Raw genomic sequence first — 16149 nt, 5'->3', positions numbered from 1 at the left:
GGAGTAGGGACTCCAAGGAGGGTGAAGTGGAGGTGAGTACTCCTGTTCCCTCTCTTTACAGTTCAGGTTTCTCTTTGCCACCTTGTAGGGAGAAGCAGCCTCCACCTCGGTTGACACTGCGCGATCTCCAAAACAAGAGCACTTCTAGCCCATCTGTGAGCAACAGCGCCCCATCCCTCCTCACAGGGCTCTCTTCAAACCCTCCTCCCCCTTTACCCCTCCCCTCGGAGCATTCAGTACCTGCTGCAGTCCCTCGAGGGCTGCCAACACCCACTGGAGCCACCATTCCTCCAGCAGGTTCACCTGCTTCAACCTCTCAGCTGGAAGTCTCACTAACGAATGTCACTGTGCCTCTGGAATCTATCAAACCAAGTGAGTTTGGGCAAAGGTTGGAGGATACCCTGGAGCATGGAGCTTGACACTCTTGCTCAAGTAGTCAGGAGCCAATCACTCTGCAAGCACCACTCTACTGAATTACACAAAGGGTTGGCCTTGACTGGGTGGGTTCAGGATGGGACCGCCTTGCTAGAGTGTTAGTCATACCTCATAGCAAGGTGCTGCACTGAGAGGGGTGGAGGTGTCACATCTCCATGGTGGCCTTGTAAATAAGGTTACATGCCTAAAGAGATTGTCCTGTATCCCATCCCAGTCAGGGATAAGAGCAAAGAGTACTTTAAGGGCACCATCCATGTGCTAAACTCAGATGACAAATCTATACAGAGAACAGATGTGATCTTAACAAGTTGTCCATGTGTGCAAAACAGCCTGTTCTTAGAAACAGTTTGATGTCTTCTTTCCATGTCATAAGACACTTTTAATTTGCCCCAGGATTTTTAGGTCAAAGTTAAGTTCCAAAGGGACTCAGAAGAAGGAATTACAGTAGTCCCCCAAAATTCACGGGGGTTACATTCACAGTTTGCGCCTGCGAATTGTGCAAAACCACAAATTTGGTGCTGGCGATGGGCGCCAGTTGCCAAGGCGGTGCGAGCGGGAGGTGCAGGCCAGGCTGGGGGGGGTGGGCAGGCAAGCGCACGTGGCAAGGCAGGGGCAGGCGCATGCAGAAATTGTTTTCTCCGAGCGAGCCCAAATTCAGAGGAAACGATCTCCTTGTGAGTAAGCCGCTGTACGGCAAGGCACCGGCTTACTCGCAAGGAGATATTCTTAGACTCGCTCGGAGAAAAATTCCGTGAAAGATTGAGGCTGCGAATGCTGAACTGCGACTTCACAGGGGTATACATCATCATCATCATCATCCATCATCATTCTCTATTTGGATTGAAATATAATGGCACTGCCCATATGTATGTGTTTAATTATTTTTTTGTTACCAGCCTTGAATATCTGAAGTAGGGTGGGACATTGAATTAAGTGGTGTCAAAATGCAGAGGTGAAATTAGAAGGAATTCCTGAGTTTATTTGGGATCAAGAAGAGTAAAGGTTGAATGCCAAATATGTTTGCATTTAACCAACATATGACTGATCATCTTCATGGGATGGACTAATCCTTTCCTGTTCTGTGCTCCTCCTGTTACTGTTTTGCTTTGCTCTGCTCCAGGCAACATCCTCCCAGTGACTGTGTATGACCAGCATGGTTTCCGTGTCCTCTTCCATTTTGCCAAGGACTCCCTGCCTGACCGGCCGGATGTGCTGGTGGTGGTCATCTCCATGCTCAGCACAGCCCCCTTGCCCATTAGAAATATCATCTTTCAGTCAGCTGTCCCCAAGGTAATGTCTTCATGGTGGGACAAATGAGAATAACCTGTTCACCTCACTTCCCTGTCCACCAGAGGAATTGGTTCCCAGTGCTTTTTACTCAAGCCAAATATATTCTAACACAATAAAATTCTAGCCAGCTACTTTGAGAAGGTAGAGAACGGCAGTAGGGATGCTACCGTTTCTAAAGGAGACTTACCAGTGTCCCTTGACTACACCTTCTGCTCCTTTCTTCCAGCCCTCACGCTTCTGTTTTGAACACCAGAGATGAAGAAGAGGTTCAGCTTGTTGGCAGAGAACATGCTTTGCATGCAAAGAGTCCTAGATTGACTCCTGGGAGACTCCATTTAAAAGGAAGTGGTGCCTCCAAAATAGCAGAACTAAGAAAAAAATCTGGTTGAAATTGTGGAAGTACTGCCAATTGGACTAGATACCAATGAGCTGGGGGACCAATGGCCTGATTTTGGATAAGACAACTTCTTATATTCATATATTGAACTAGGATACATCATCTGCTGTTGATTCCTATGTATATCTACTCCTTTGGGACTTAGTAGTTGTACTAGGAAGACTGATGCTATCCCTGGCATACCAGTTGTGAGGGTCCTATCCTCTAAACTTTTTTGATGAACTGAAAATAGCAGAAAATTTCCCAAACTGATGCCCTCCAGATATGTTGGAATACTGCTTATATTTGCTTACCCATTTAGAGGGCACTAGATTGGGCAAGATGAGTGAAAGTATTGATTGGTTTCATACCTCTGCTGTGCATTTTTTTGAAATCTAGGATTAAATGGTTCTGAAAAAGACAAGATCCTTAGAATTGTGAACCCAAACATCCAACAGTTGGTGTATTACTAGAGTAATTAAAGTTCTGACTATAGGAGGTGCTGTTTTGGAGCAGCAGTAATAGATTTTGTCCATAAATCAGTGGCTTTATTCTGTAAACAAGTCAGTCCTCTTCCAGTGAGGAGAAAAAAGCCTGAAAGGAGTCCTATCTAGATGGATCTCATTGTCTTCTTAGAAACAGGTTCTTGAGAGCCTCCAAATTGAGCACTTTACAGTTAAGTCGTTGAATCACTCCAATATGCTTTCATTTCCTTAGGTGATGAAGGTGAAGCTGCAGCCACCATCAGGGACAGAGCTCCCAGCATTCAACCCAATTGTGCCCCCCACTGCTATCACCCAAGTCCTTCTGCTTGCTAACCCACAAAAGGTAACAACACCTCTGTAGATAGTACAGTGGTCTGTCCTACTGGTGTCCTTCCCAGAACTGCTGCAGCCCTGCAAACCCTTTTGTCCCCTAAACCCTTTTAATCAGCCATGCATAAGAAAGAAATCGCATCTTCTCTTCCCTGCCTCCTTACCTGTTGTGCATCTTTCCCTTTGATCAGGAGAAAGTGAGACTACGATACAAGCTGACTTTCACAATGGCAGATCGAACCTACAATGAAATGGGCGCCGTGGACGAGTTTCCCCCTCCAGAATCATGGGGAAACCTCTAGTGCTGCAGCCTGGTTGCTGTGTCTGACTTCTAAAGATTCTGCCTCCCTTAGGACAAGATCCTTTCCAGGGCTGGCTAGAGCTGAAACTCTGCTCTTGGACTGAAATGCTGGCAGTATGCTGTGGGGTGAAGAATGGCAGGCAGAGGAGAGAGAGGTGCCTGTAGTCAGGTTGTTGGGGCAGGAAAGATTGTGCTATTTTCTGTTCTTCTAACTTGGTCCCTGAGCCTGCTCCCTTCATCCTGCTCTTCCTCCTCCGGTTTCTCCTCCATGAAATGGTGGTTCTAATGAGCTGTAGCTGCTCTGAGCAACTGAACTCCAGGGAATAGACTCTTTGGATCTTCTGTGTGACCTCCCCTTCCTGCTAAGGTTATATTGGCCCTTATAACTTCCCACCTGTCAGCTCTGTCACCACTCCACACTCTCCATGAGCAAACCTACAGACATGGGAGGTTGATGCTACATTGATAAGCAGAATGATGCCCCTCACTCTGTTTCCTCAAGGTTTGATTGGTGTCTTGTGATTGGTCACAGGCGATCCAGCTGGCCCATTTGTGATTCCATAAGTAAACGAGCCTTGAAATGACAGGGTAGTTGGAACTTTTTGCTCAGGCTGCCTTGATCCCCTTCAGGGCTGGATAGCAGACATAGACTAATGCTCATTGTGCTTGTTGAGCCACTAATGAGCAGAGTTTGGCTGAGCTGCCAGGATGAGCAAGGAAGGGAAGTGGGTAGTGTGCCTAGTCTAATATGCCTTACATAAGAAGGAGTTGCATTAGAGGTCTTGAGATCATTCTTCCACATGCTTTCCCTTTCCGACAGGAGGAACCTGACAATACCCTGAGACTATGTGCAGGCAAACAAGAGGTCCATTTCATGAACTGAATTCACTGTACTGTACATGAAACTCTTACACCTCTCATAGCTGTGGATTCCAGCAGCTCAGTCTCCATCAGAAAGCAGTGCTGAGAAGAGGGTCCTGAGGAAAAGAAAAGGTTGCCATACTTGCATCCCTCCCTACAGATCATTCCTATCTGGGTGGCCCCTCTTCTTCCTCTCAAGCCAGTATGCTCATAAGCTCTGGGCCAGAAGCATGCAGTCTATATGGCTGTCTCTTATTCTCTTGAGCAAAATACCCATGGAAATGCCTGGTAGCATGAGCTCACCTAGTTGCTTGATGGGTTGTTCCATGGGAGGTGGAATCGAGCTTTCTTGACAAAAACAGTGGGTGAGATTGTGGTGGAGAATGTTTTACCCAAGTGGGTTGTGCACTTGTTTCAGACAGTAATATTCTGGTTTTGGTGGGGAGGCCTTTCTGATATGGGGTTCTGCTATGACTGGATGCTTTTACTTTCTGGTCTCTTTCAGGGTGATATTTGCCTCCTTACTCTCTTTAGATTCGGTTCAGTTTGGTTCTTGAAACAGACTTGTACATATTTATATATATGAGTGCATATTCTGCACATGGTAAAGAACTTTAAAATAGACTGTGTGAAATCTGCTGTATTACTGGGAAATAAATCAATTTCTTCCCTGAAGTGCCTCTTAAACATTGGCATCAGTTGAAAGGCCCAAAGGGCACTATGCTGAATTGTATTCTTGTGCCCCACTGATTTCTGTCACGTATGCCTCTGTCTTTCCTTGACTGGTAACGTACAAACTTCCTCTGGAAATTAGATGGCTCATTGAACTCTTTATTTGGGACCAAGAAGAGAAATATTCAGAGCGTGACCAGTATGAACTCCATAACCTGTTCTGACCATCACCCTCTCAGGTGCAATTCGTAGCATGTATACTCTGTGCTTAACAAAAATCCTCCCTCATCCCAGTTTTTACTGTCTCCTCTAGTTGTAACAGTGAGGGCACTGCCATTCTACCACCAGTGGGTGGCATTGTCTGCAAGATTTAAAATGTGCACTCAAGAGCTAGAAGGGTGCTTACAATCATTGAACACTGAGATTCTTGAGTTGCTTAAAATCTACACCTGTACCCATTTCTGGACTTGTCCAGTGAGATCATGAAATATATAGGGCAGCTTGGCCATAGTTTCACACCTGTAAGTGGCCCATGTCATTTACCCTGGAGAGTGATGTGAAAATTGGGGCATACTTCATAATCCCCAAATGCTAATCCTGTTTATCTCCCAGATGGAGAAATAGACCATTTTCTTTGCGATGTTGTGCAGTTCACCGTTTGGCTCAAAGGAGGCCGTTTAAAGCCATTTCCAGTTATCCTGCTTCTGTTCCTCTCTCTCAGTTCCTGTTTCTGTGCCAGAACTTTCCTTGTGCTGTTCAGATGTGACTATGCCAACCACAGTTGTCGCCCTCCCATACACACACACTCTTCATGTTAGGTATAAATGATGGAATGATCTCTACAATGGCCAGAGCAAAGTATTTCTAAATTGGTGGAGGCAGCAAGGTGCTACAAATGCTAACCAAAGAACTATGCCTGGAAAATGTCACCTCATGCTTCTATTTGCGGGGAGGTTTAATGTGCATTCACACTCTCAGCTTGTTTGTGGCTAGGTTTGTTGTGTGCATGTTGATAGCTCGCACTTCCTCTTGTCGCTGATTCCCACCCTTCTTCACAGGGGCCTCTGCAGCATTCATTGCCTTATTTGGGGACTTAATATTGTTCCCATCCCCAGATTGCCTTGAAGCTGATGCCTGCCTTGAAAATTCCCTCCATTCAAAGGAATTGCAATTCTGCTGCAGTCTGTTGTGAGCTTCCCTCTCATGTTCCATATCCTGAAATGCTCCCCAGGACCATCGGGTCTTAATTATTGTCCAGCTGAGTCCTCTGCAATCAGATAAGTCTTTTCCATACCTTAATACTGCCTTCCCCAGCCTGGTTCCCTCTATATGTGTTGGATCCCTACCCTCCTCAGCCAGCCCAACACACCTGGAGGGCACTAGGTTAGAAAAAGCTGCCTTAAAAAAGTGCTGTTGGCTTTCAAAAAGAAAGTTGAAAACAATCCACATGGCTCCTCCATGCAAGGAACAAATAGCATGTACTTACTATACCACATTACAGCACTGGCAGGAAGTAACACACAGACAGTCTCTTGATCTACACTGAGCTTGTGAGATGGTGGACACATTCCCCAGTGATAAATGAACTCTGCGCATTTTGTTAACATGAATGGGAGTCATGCAATGAGAGACATTAACTAGCTTAACTTTTAACTCCTTTTAGAGGAGCTTGTACCCTCTGTCTTGATGAACGGCTCTGACCAAAGTAAATAAAGCTTGATGTTTCCCAAGGGGGGAAAAACTTAACAGTAGGTTCTTACTGTGCCTCTTGGGACTCTAGGAACAGAGGAGGATGGAACCTGTGCTGCTTACTTACAGCCATGGATTTCATTCCTGTGAGAAGACATGCAAAAAGGTATGACCAGAGCAGCAGTCATTGGAATTGGTAGAATTGCTGATCAGGCATTAGGACCCAGAAACTGCTTTTGTTCAAGCCTCCCTTGGGTGGGAAGGAGCAGCAATTTGCCACTCCCCCTTTTACAAAATTTCCCACACAGTGCACCCAGCCTCTCCATTGCTCCTGTCAGGGTGTCCTGCATGTGGAGTATAGCATGTGAAAAAGCTTAAAGTACCCTAGACCAGAAGGTAATGCAGTAGCTGCAACTGGAGTTACACAAATTAATACATTTGAATATTGTTTTAATGTGTAGAATTTTGTTGGACAATTTGGAGTGCGGAATTCTTAGACTGTCATTTATTCAGAAAACATACCTAATGCAACCCCAAACATCCTTAAATGAGGGTAAGACCCGTTTAACGAAAGATACATTTTCTCCTTATTTCTCATTTTCATTTATAGACGTTATCTCTTCATCTGCATATCCTGACCACTTCCTCACTCTACTTTTGGTTTAATTCTCCCGCTGCTCAATATAGTGTTTCCTCTGTCCCATAGTGCTTTGCCTAAGTGGTTTCTCTAAAGAAAGCGAATTTCAAATGGCTGTTATTAGAAGATTGCCTTCAATAGACAGACCGGGGCGGAGGGGTGGAGCACAACAGCTACTTGGTTTCCTCTGGGGTGCACGTCCAGCAGCATGTAGGGAAGGTATCTGCATGTTTTGGAAGGGTAACACAGAAAGCTGAATCATACACTTGTGTGCATAACTCTAACAATACACAATTATTGTTTGAACTCACAATGCCCACATGAACTGCCTCAAGTGAAAAGGCAAAGTCAGAGGTGTGCTGTCAAAGGACAGCTCAAAGGTGACCAAAATTCTACATACTTTCAAAAGCATTTCACATTTGACATTCAAGACCTTTGACTTGGCCTCCTATAGATATTACCTGAATACCGATTTTAGCATTTTTCTTACAGCTGGCACAGCTACCTTTGCTTTTTGTTGAAGAATAAGAAAACTTTTGAGGCAGGCGAACCACGGTGGTTGTTCTGCTCATGCTGGCTGGCAGCGTTCTGTGGTGTTCAGTCATATGAATAGGCTGGCCGGATCAGATGAGCATCTCAAGCCGAAAACCCTGAGCCAGATGCCTCGCAAAGCAGGGCGCAAGGGAGGCAGCCACTTGCTGTTCTTCATGGCCAGGATGCTGTTTCTGTGCCCCAAACTACATTTAACTGTCGTGCTGGATTGCTTCTGACAGACCGATTCTCCATTCATTTGTGTCATTTTTAAGTGCTATTTTGCCTGGGGCCATTACCACATCTTGTAGCAATGTGTTTCAAGAGTTTCTGATTCACTGTATGAGTATGTTTCTTTCACCTGTCATTGCTATTATTGTGATATGATTATTACATTAGATTCATATGCCACCTTCTTTCCTCTTGGGAGGAACCCATGGTGGTTAACCATGGCTATTATTGCTAATCAGCTTTGTTATTACATGACCCTAAGTTTTAATATTTATGGGAGAGAATCTTTCAACACATTTCTAATTCCACACGTGGAACGGAACACTTGCAGGGAAACCATTAAACCCAAGAATGAGTTGCTAGAGGCAGGTCTTTCCCCACCTTTTCCTTCTCCAGCAGACTAAGAAAAACTTTCCAAGCTGGGCTGGTTTTCACACTCGGAAGCCTCCTTAAAACTGTGAAGTCACCTGCCCACATCAACCCCTCCACTGCCGCCTCTGAATTTGAAGAATCCATGTTGGGAGACTAACTTGAGAAAGCTGGGTAACAAAGGCATCAGGAGAAATTTATTTCTTAGGAATTTGAGAAGTTGCTTTTTACCAGGTCTGACCATTAGTCCATCTACAAATGATTTGGGTTCAGGTTAACCCCAGATTTGTAGGATTAGGATGTAAAGACAGAAGAACATGGAGGGTTATGAAATTGTATAGAGCTGTACAGTTCCACATGAATATGCAAGCAAGTATGGAATTTGATGTTACGTGTGGTATTCAATTCTTTTTTGAAACGCAAAAGAAGCAAGTGTCTAGACCCCATGATCAGGAGGCATGTGCATGGTGAAATCTCAAAAGTCAAAACTGAAAGCTGAATAGGACGGGCTAGTGGCAAACAAGAGAGCTTCAATATGCCTCACTAAATAACTTAATATTGTTTTCACAGTTTAGAAGTTGCATTTCTTTGGTGCAGAGATGTGCTTTGGGATGGTTTTTCCTTTGTTTAAGTAAGGATGCACAGCTTTGGGGGCTGGGCTGTAGTATTGTGTGGACAGGATGCAATCTGAGCGTTCAGTGGAGGGCAACATCTGTATAACTGTACATTTCAACCTTTCCCAACTTGATCCCTTCCCATAAGCCCCAGGCAACCAGGGATGCTCTGAGTCAGGGCTGAGTTGGAGAAAGCTGGTGCCTTGTACTGTGTGGTGCCCAAAGCTATAGGAGCTTTCAGAAGCCACAAACTTTACTGCCCAAGGAAGTTTTAAAAAATGTTTACTTTGATTACCATTAATTATGATTGGTCCAGCAGGAGACCCTATTTAGGACTCTGCCACACAAACTATGTACCCGCCCTTGTGTATTGTGCTGCTTATCAGACAATGGTTTTCCTCACTCAAACCTCAAACTGCCTCAAACTGCGCTAAAGTGACACAACCCCCTCAAGCGTAGCAGAAAGAAAGTAGGAAGTACTGCAGCGTGAGCTCTTGCAGCAGAAGCTTGTTCTTCCTGACTGCATGTTTGCTGTAATAATATTTCCCCTTTAAGGCTTGGCTGAAGTTATTTATACTCTTTGCAATTTTTTTTCTTTGATGGGTGGTGACAAGAATTGAGAGCAGCAGCAGCAGCTCTTACCTGATCAGGATCAAGGAAAGGTATTGCTGGGAAGAGAAAGCGGCAGAGAAGAGAAGGAGCTAAGAACTTAGCAGGACAACAGGAGAAGGAGCCCAGTGGAGTGAAGGACATTGGTCCAAGGGGAAGCAGAGGTGATTGCTCAGAAGTAAGGGGAAGTAGAGATGGGAGGAGAGATGTGAAGCCACAAAAAAGAGAGGGAGGGGTAGAAGGAAAAAAGGAGAGGACAGGCTAGAAAATGACAGAGAAGTGACAGGAACCAGTCTGTTGTGGAAGAGAAGAGGGAACGGACCGATGATTGCAAGTGCTACTGGTTTGTGCTAAGAGGACAGGAGGGGGAGGAAAAACAGCCCGGTTAGTTTGGACTTTGGAGTGGGACTATTTCATCCTTCCTTCAAGATGATGAAGAGACAGTTTAACCGGATGCGGCAGCAGCTCAGTTATCCTGGCACCAGTGGACGGTAAGGACTACCCGCTTGACCAAATTTGCAGGCTTGCCACCTTACTTTCCCTTGAGGTGTCAGCAGCACTTTAGAACTTTCCCAAAATCATTCTCTGGATTTAGGTAATGTTTTAGGCGGGTGGCAGCTGCTATGAAACTTGATGCTGGGGCAGTTCTAAGTGCATCAAGGAGTTCTTCTCCGGTTCCTGCACTCCACCTCTGCACACATCTCATCTGAGTGACTTCAGACGGCCTTCTTTCCATGCTTCCATATTGGCATACAGGCTTTTAAGCAGCCGCTTGTACAACTGACTGGACTTTCCCACCCAGCTAAGGCTCACCACTTCCACAGCCACCTCACTGAACCACCACTAAATGACCATGTAACAAATCTGCTGCCCTCTTAAATGTTTTGGACTAAACACCCTGCATGCCTGATCATTGGCCATGCTGGCTGGAGCTGATGCGAGCGGAATTCCAACACATCCAGAGGGCACCAGGTGTGGGCAGGTTGGCCTAAAAGATGGTCATTAACTAGCTGAGCCTGTAGGCATTTGATAAGCCAGTTGTCTGTATTATTCAGTCAGGTGTGCAAGAAGAATTGACCACACTTCAGGATGCACATGTGTGGGAGGAAACCACAACAGTTCAGTGCTTTTGCATTCCTTTGAACCTGGCACATGCACTGTGCCTTTGGGATAAGAACTGTGCCACCTCTGCAGTGGTGTTTTTAACATAAACTTATAGTTTTACAACTATACATAATTTTATTTGACTTGTGTAAGAAATTAGTGCAAGGAAGCTCAGTGGATGAATAAAGCCCCTGTCCAATGTGGTATAGTGGCAGCCTTACCCAGCCTGAGGCCCTTTTGGATTTCAGCTCCCATTAGTTTCAGTATACATGGTCAATGATCTGGAATGCTGGGATTTGTAGTCCAAAATACCTGGAGGCTACCTGGATCAGAAATGTTGGCGTCATGGTTAGAGTGTGGGATTTCATCTGTGGAGATTAGAGTTCAAGTCCTTGCTCACCCACAGCGGCCTTGGCCTGACTGTGCATTCTGGATTCGTTCACTGCTTATAATTATGAAGTGAGTCAAACCCCTCTGAGCTACCTGGGATACAAATTTGTGGGGAAAAAAACCATGATTCCTTTAGCTAACTCAGCAAATCCTCCAATTTTTAAGATTATCCATACACTTTCCAGCCTATTTTGACAATGATGGACAGTAATTTTCAGATGATTTCTGTGCATACAGTAATGCATCTTCTTCTTGTGTAAAATTGCAGCAATTCATGCAGCCATGTTTTGGGCTTTTTTAAGGCATATAAATGTGCTGTTTTATAACTCCCTTGGGCATTTAAAGGAGTTGTATTAATGAACAACTAATACTTTAAAGGAGCACTCCTATGCACATTAGACAGAAAAAGGGATTATAACTCCTAGTATGTCCCAACCAGCCATTGCTCTTCTCTGTATATATGCATAAAACTGTGCCCTAAAACATTTTACTTTGCTGTGCTGCTGGTAATGGAGTACAAGTATATCTGAGATTTTCAAAATCTGGACATTAGGTCTAAACTGGGCATTGAGGATGCAAGATGTGGCACTACCAAGTTGGAACCCTTTCACTATAATTTCATAAGGAAAAGATCAAGTAGTTGTTGCTTCTTTTCATTTTAGTTAAAGCAGAGCAAGTGAAACCTGTAAAACAGAAAAGAAGAATTGGAGGATTGGAAAAGGCTCATCTTTGCTCAAGAGTAATATAAATATAGACATGTTGTGTCTGGGAATATAATACCATAATTTTATAAATGCTGTAGCCTTCCCCATACTAGTGGCCTCCAGACATATTGGACTACTATGGCCCAAGTTGGTTGGGGATGATGGAAGTTGTAGCCCACCACATCTGGTAGTTGACAACTTAGGAAAGTCTGTCTTTAAGTGTTTGAAAGTGTTTCCATGTACGGTTATAGTTATTCTTTATAAAGCCCCATAACGTGATTTGTTTGGGAAAACTTTTAATGTAGCCTCGGCTTGAGGGTTGGCTGTTTCTCCTTGTGTCTTCAGGTTGCTCTGGAACCACTGCAGATGGAATTTGAACTCTGGTGTCACATCCCATCCCATCCCCACCCCCCACCCCACTCTGCCACCTCACACACACAAATGCATAAATGTACTCCCCTAGATCATCTAAAGAAGGTCTGATGGGAGGGAAAGAGTCTGTCTTTGAGCTGCAAATTCAATTTCTGTTCTTTTTCTAAAAATTCATCACTTTCTCCCTGGTTGAGTGCTTAAAGTCGCCTGCTTGTTCTTTTTTTGCAAGCAGGGGTGACATCAACAGCAGGGCTGGGCCAGGTTCTTCTCTTAGGTGCTGCAGAGCTGCTTTTCCTGTATTCCCTGTTGTGATGCTTCAGGAAATGTTACTCATCTTGCTCCAGGATTAACTTTCACAGAAGGAAGAGAGCAGCAGCTCACCTAAGTCATTTTCACAAGTGACAGACATCTGAATCAGTTGCTGCATGGAAAAAGCTACACAGACTAGAAAACGTTTTCGATCTTAACCGTCCTCTGCATGAGTGAGGCAGCAGGAAGTAGCTCATAAAGTGAACGCAGCCTGTGGGTTGGATCCAAGGTTGGTTCTACTGGGTTGCATCCAGTGTCCAACTCTTAAGCAGGACTCACTGAGCATAGCCCTCTGAGCTCAGTGGGCCGAAGTACTGCTTACTTAGTGGATCCAAGCCACTCTGAGAAATTTCCCTCCTAAGCAGCAATACCTCCCCACAATGACTGGAGCAATCAGAACAACTAATCCCAATACCTTCCTCATATGTTACATAAGAACATATGAAGAGCCCTGCTGAATCAGCCCAAGGGCCCAGCCAGAACTCATGCTAAGGAGACCTTCTGCTCCTCCACCTTGCTGTCCATGGGCACTTGCTGAAAGGTTACAGGGGCCCTGATGTTGTAGGCTGCCTCTGGTCCACCTGGCTTTTTGCCCAGGTGCTTTACCTCCTGCTCCCCCCCCCCCCACTTGCTTTCTGCCTGAGGTTTTCTTCTAAAATCAAATACCCTCCTCTATTGTGTCCCTACATCCCTTTTCACAAATAGGGCTGTTCTCAGGATACAAGCAGCCTTTAAATCATGCTTGAATTAGTGTGCACAAGCTTGAGCATTTTGAAACTCACAAATAAGGCACAAGTGCCACGATATGGCTCTCTGCACCCAGAGAGGCAGCCACTGGTACTGAAGCCACCGTACTGCCGTCAGGCATGGTAGTCCTTGACAGCCTGTATTTGAGAATCTGACAAGGCTACTGGGCTCTGTCAGAACCTAATTAAAGGAAATAGAGAAAATGAAGCATTTCTCTCATTGATGGTTGAGTGAGCGGCATATCGGAATGATGTAAAGCCTTGTGAAAACACGCTTAGCAGCTCCGTGTTGATGTGATTCAGCCTTCCAAATATCATGGACTACAACTCCCAGTTAAGCTGGTTGGGGGTTGCTGGGAATTGTAATCTAACTCATCTGTAGGGCACCAGGCTGGCTAAGGATGAGGCCAGCAATCAACAGTGTGGCGCACACACACAAGCAATGTGTCTACTGAAAAGTAAGTTCTAGGTTTAGAGTAGGCGAGAATTTTGTTCAATTCATTTTTTGATAAGACTTTAGCAACGATTAACAAACTTCATAAACAGAATGTAAGATTAGAAAAAAGATAATGTGAAATAGATTCAGCCAATCAGGCAGCAGTCTCTGTACATTTCTCTGTATTCGGCCAGGTTTGTGGTGCTCAGATGTTGCTGCCATTTCTTTTTGGCAGGCTCTACATCTATGCTAAGTGCATAATAGGAACGTGAAACCTGGTCTGCTCCATGTTAGGAATGGTTGTACCCATTAAATATGCACCATGCAGCTGAGCAAATAAATAGTAATAATAATTGCAGGGGGGGGGTTACATTGGGGTTATAGTAAATCCCAGGTAACATCCCCATGTAGCTCTACCTTGTACAAATATAATCCTTTTAAAAATCCTAAAAAACGGTGTGTTTTTTATTATTAAATTAGAATTATCAAATTGCACTTTTAAAAAATTAAGAACCTTAAGAGGTACAGATCTCTCATCTTCTTTCCAGACACGTTTGACAGCATTCACAAGTGATATATGCCAAACATAAAACTATTTTTGAATCACCTCCTATATCTATTGTCACAGTGGTTCCTTCTAGTTTCTTCATCCCATACTGCTATTACAGAAATAATTCTGGCCCTCAGTTAATAGTTTCCTGTCCATGCATAGCACGGAGATAGTACTTTACTAGTTTCCAAGGTGCCACAACACTTTGCTTTTCACTGCAACCAGCTGGCAGAGCTAGCAGTGCTAGACACCCAGGGGGCCTGCGCTCTGTGAAATCTGTTCATGATAACCAAACCATGGCCTAGTTGTAATGCGTGAATACGGCCACCCCTTGCTGCATTACGGCTGTATTTATAAGAATTCCTGTTACAGTGCTCTGAATTGCAGTGTCGGCTCTGGTAGACCAAATATCTCCAGGTAGAGCTGTCCCAGCACTGCTCCACAACCTCTTTTCCTCCTGTGTATTTTCCCTGACATACTAACCGGGCACATCGTAGTGCAGAAGAGACAACTGTTAATAAAGAAGTCCCCGATTCAATTTTCTCTCAGGCATTGAACTCACATGATGACTTTAGTCAAGTCTCTTTCTCCATGTCAGCAGCAGTATCGGGGCAAGCCAGCTTACACAATGATGGTTTATACAGTTTAGGGTGTGATTAGACAGAAAAATGCCAACAACTTGCTGTAGGTCCTTTTACCAGCTAAACATGGATAGGATTGTCCTTGAACTGAAACAACATCATGAAATAACATACATGATGTGCTTTGAATGCTTAAAGTGATAAATTATTTCTTCTTCTGTTTGTCTAATTTTGTTCCACATTCACTGGTCAAATACTGAATGGGGTAACAGAATGTTTAGGTCTATACTGCAATGTTTATAGACAGTTTTGGAGTTTTGCACACAGTTTTGGGGATCTGATAAAATGCTTTGAAATTAATGAACGGAAAAGCAACAGGAAGAAGGGAAAAATGCAGAGAGACAGACTAATTTTACATTACTGAAAAATACAACTTGGTGGTTTTTAATTATAAGAAATAAGGGAGGGGTTCTGCAGGTTCTGTCAGAATCCTGAAAATCTCATTGTTCAGAATTAACACCATTAAATGAATTAATAGTTTAATTTATATAACAAATAAATGGGATTAAATAAAAAGATTTGTGTGTTTCCAGGCCTTAAAGCCACAAAAGGGATCAGAACTGTAGGAGCTACAGAGGGGAACACTAAGTGGAATTTGCAGGGGTGGACTTCATTGTTCTATGTTGCTCTTTCCCTCTTCTATTTGCTAGCCAGATAAGAAAATATATTCAAAATGTTTATAGTGACTATTCTGTAGAGTTATAAACCTTACCTGCTGTAGCATTAGCATTGCACTGGTGCAGAATTTTTAAGGAATCTTCTGGTGACAAGCCACCAAGAAAATTCCTCCACTCCCTTTTTTCTACAGAAGGGCTCAAGAATACAGTGGCACTGTTTGCATGTAATGACAACCTGTTGTTTTCAAAACAGGACACTCTGCCTGCAGTGCACTCATTTCTGCTTCTTTACAGCCCAACCCAAGATCAGTTTCTTTGCAGGTGAAGGCCCAGCTGTGCAGCATGATATGCGAATCCAGACTGCAGGGTTGCATAAGGGCTAAACCCATGGTTTGCCGTTCTCAAACAATCCAGTGGCTCAGATTTGTGCATTCCGGTGGTACCTTGGCTCACAAAATTAATTCATTCCAGGATTAATTGGTCATGAGCCAAGTCAAATTTCCCTATATGGGTCAATGTAAATAAGGCTAATTCGTTCTGCAACTATTTTTTTTACTCACAAAAATTTGAAGCAAAGTGACAAAGAACAACAAAGATCGCGGCCATCTCCCCCCCCCCAGGGATTATGCAGGGGGGGTGGGAGGAGATGGGTGTGTGGGGGGGAGGCAAGCGCGGGTGCGCTTGGGCAGGGAACATGGGCGCAATTGCGGCCATCTCCCCCCCCCCCGCATGAATGTGATTGTGCCAGTGCAGGGAAGGTGTGCGCATGCTTACAATCATCACCTGATGCAGAGTCTGCAACCTGCGGCAAAATTTTTATGAAATTTCTGTTTGCGAACTGATTTGGTCG

At 44.3% G+C, this 16149-nt stretch overlaps 2 protein-coding genes across 3 annotated transcripts in view; both read left to right on the top strand.

Moving 5' to 3' along the window:
* Nucleotides 1–4753, top strand: part of GGA1 (golgi associated, gamma adaptin ear containing, ARF binding protein 1) — a 29481-nt gene extending 24728 nt beyond the window's left edge. For both annotated transcript variants that reach the window (XM_044441039.1, XM_044441037.1), the window contains exons 14-17: nt 89–372; nt 1556–1725; nt 2819–2929; nt 3108–4753. In XM_044441039.1, coding sequence (XP_044296974.1) covers nt 89–372; nt 1556–1725; nt 2819–2929; nt 3108–3218 — 676 coding nt within the window. In that variant the 3' untranslated portion in view covers nt 3219–4753. The remainder of the gene's footprint in view (nt 1–88; nt 373–1555; nt 1726–2818; nt 2930–3107) is intronic.
* A 4605-nt stretch (nt 4754–9358) lies between these two features.
* SH3BP1 (SH3 domain binding protein 1) overlaps nt 9359–16149 on the top strand; it is a 42019-nt gene continuing 35228 nt past the window's right edge. The window contains exon 1 of the mRNA XM_044441059.1: nt 9359–9921. Coding sequence (XP_044296994.1) covers nt 9860–9921 — 62 coding nt within the window. The 5' untranslated portion in view covers nt 9359–9859. The remainder of the gene's footprint in view (nt 9922–16149) is intronic.

This window comes from Varanus komodoensis, unplaced genomic scaffold, assembly GCF_004798865.1.
Source record: "Varanus komodoensis strain SLA01 unplaced genomic scaffold, ASM479886v1 scaffold39, whole genome shotgun sequence".
NCBI lineage: Eukaryota > Metazoa > Chordata > Lepidosauria > Squamata > Varanidae > Varanus > Varanus komodoensis.
Note: the sequence above shows the minus strand (reverse complement) of the source record. Positions and strands in the feature narration are given on the sequence as shown.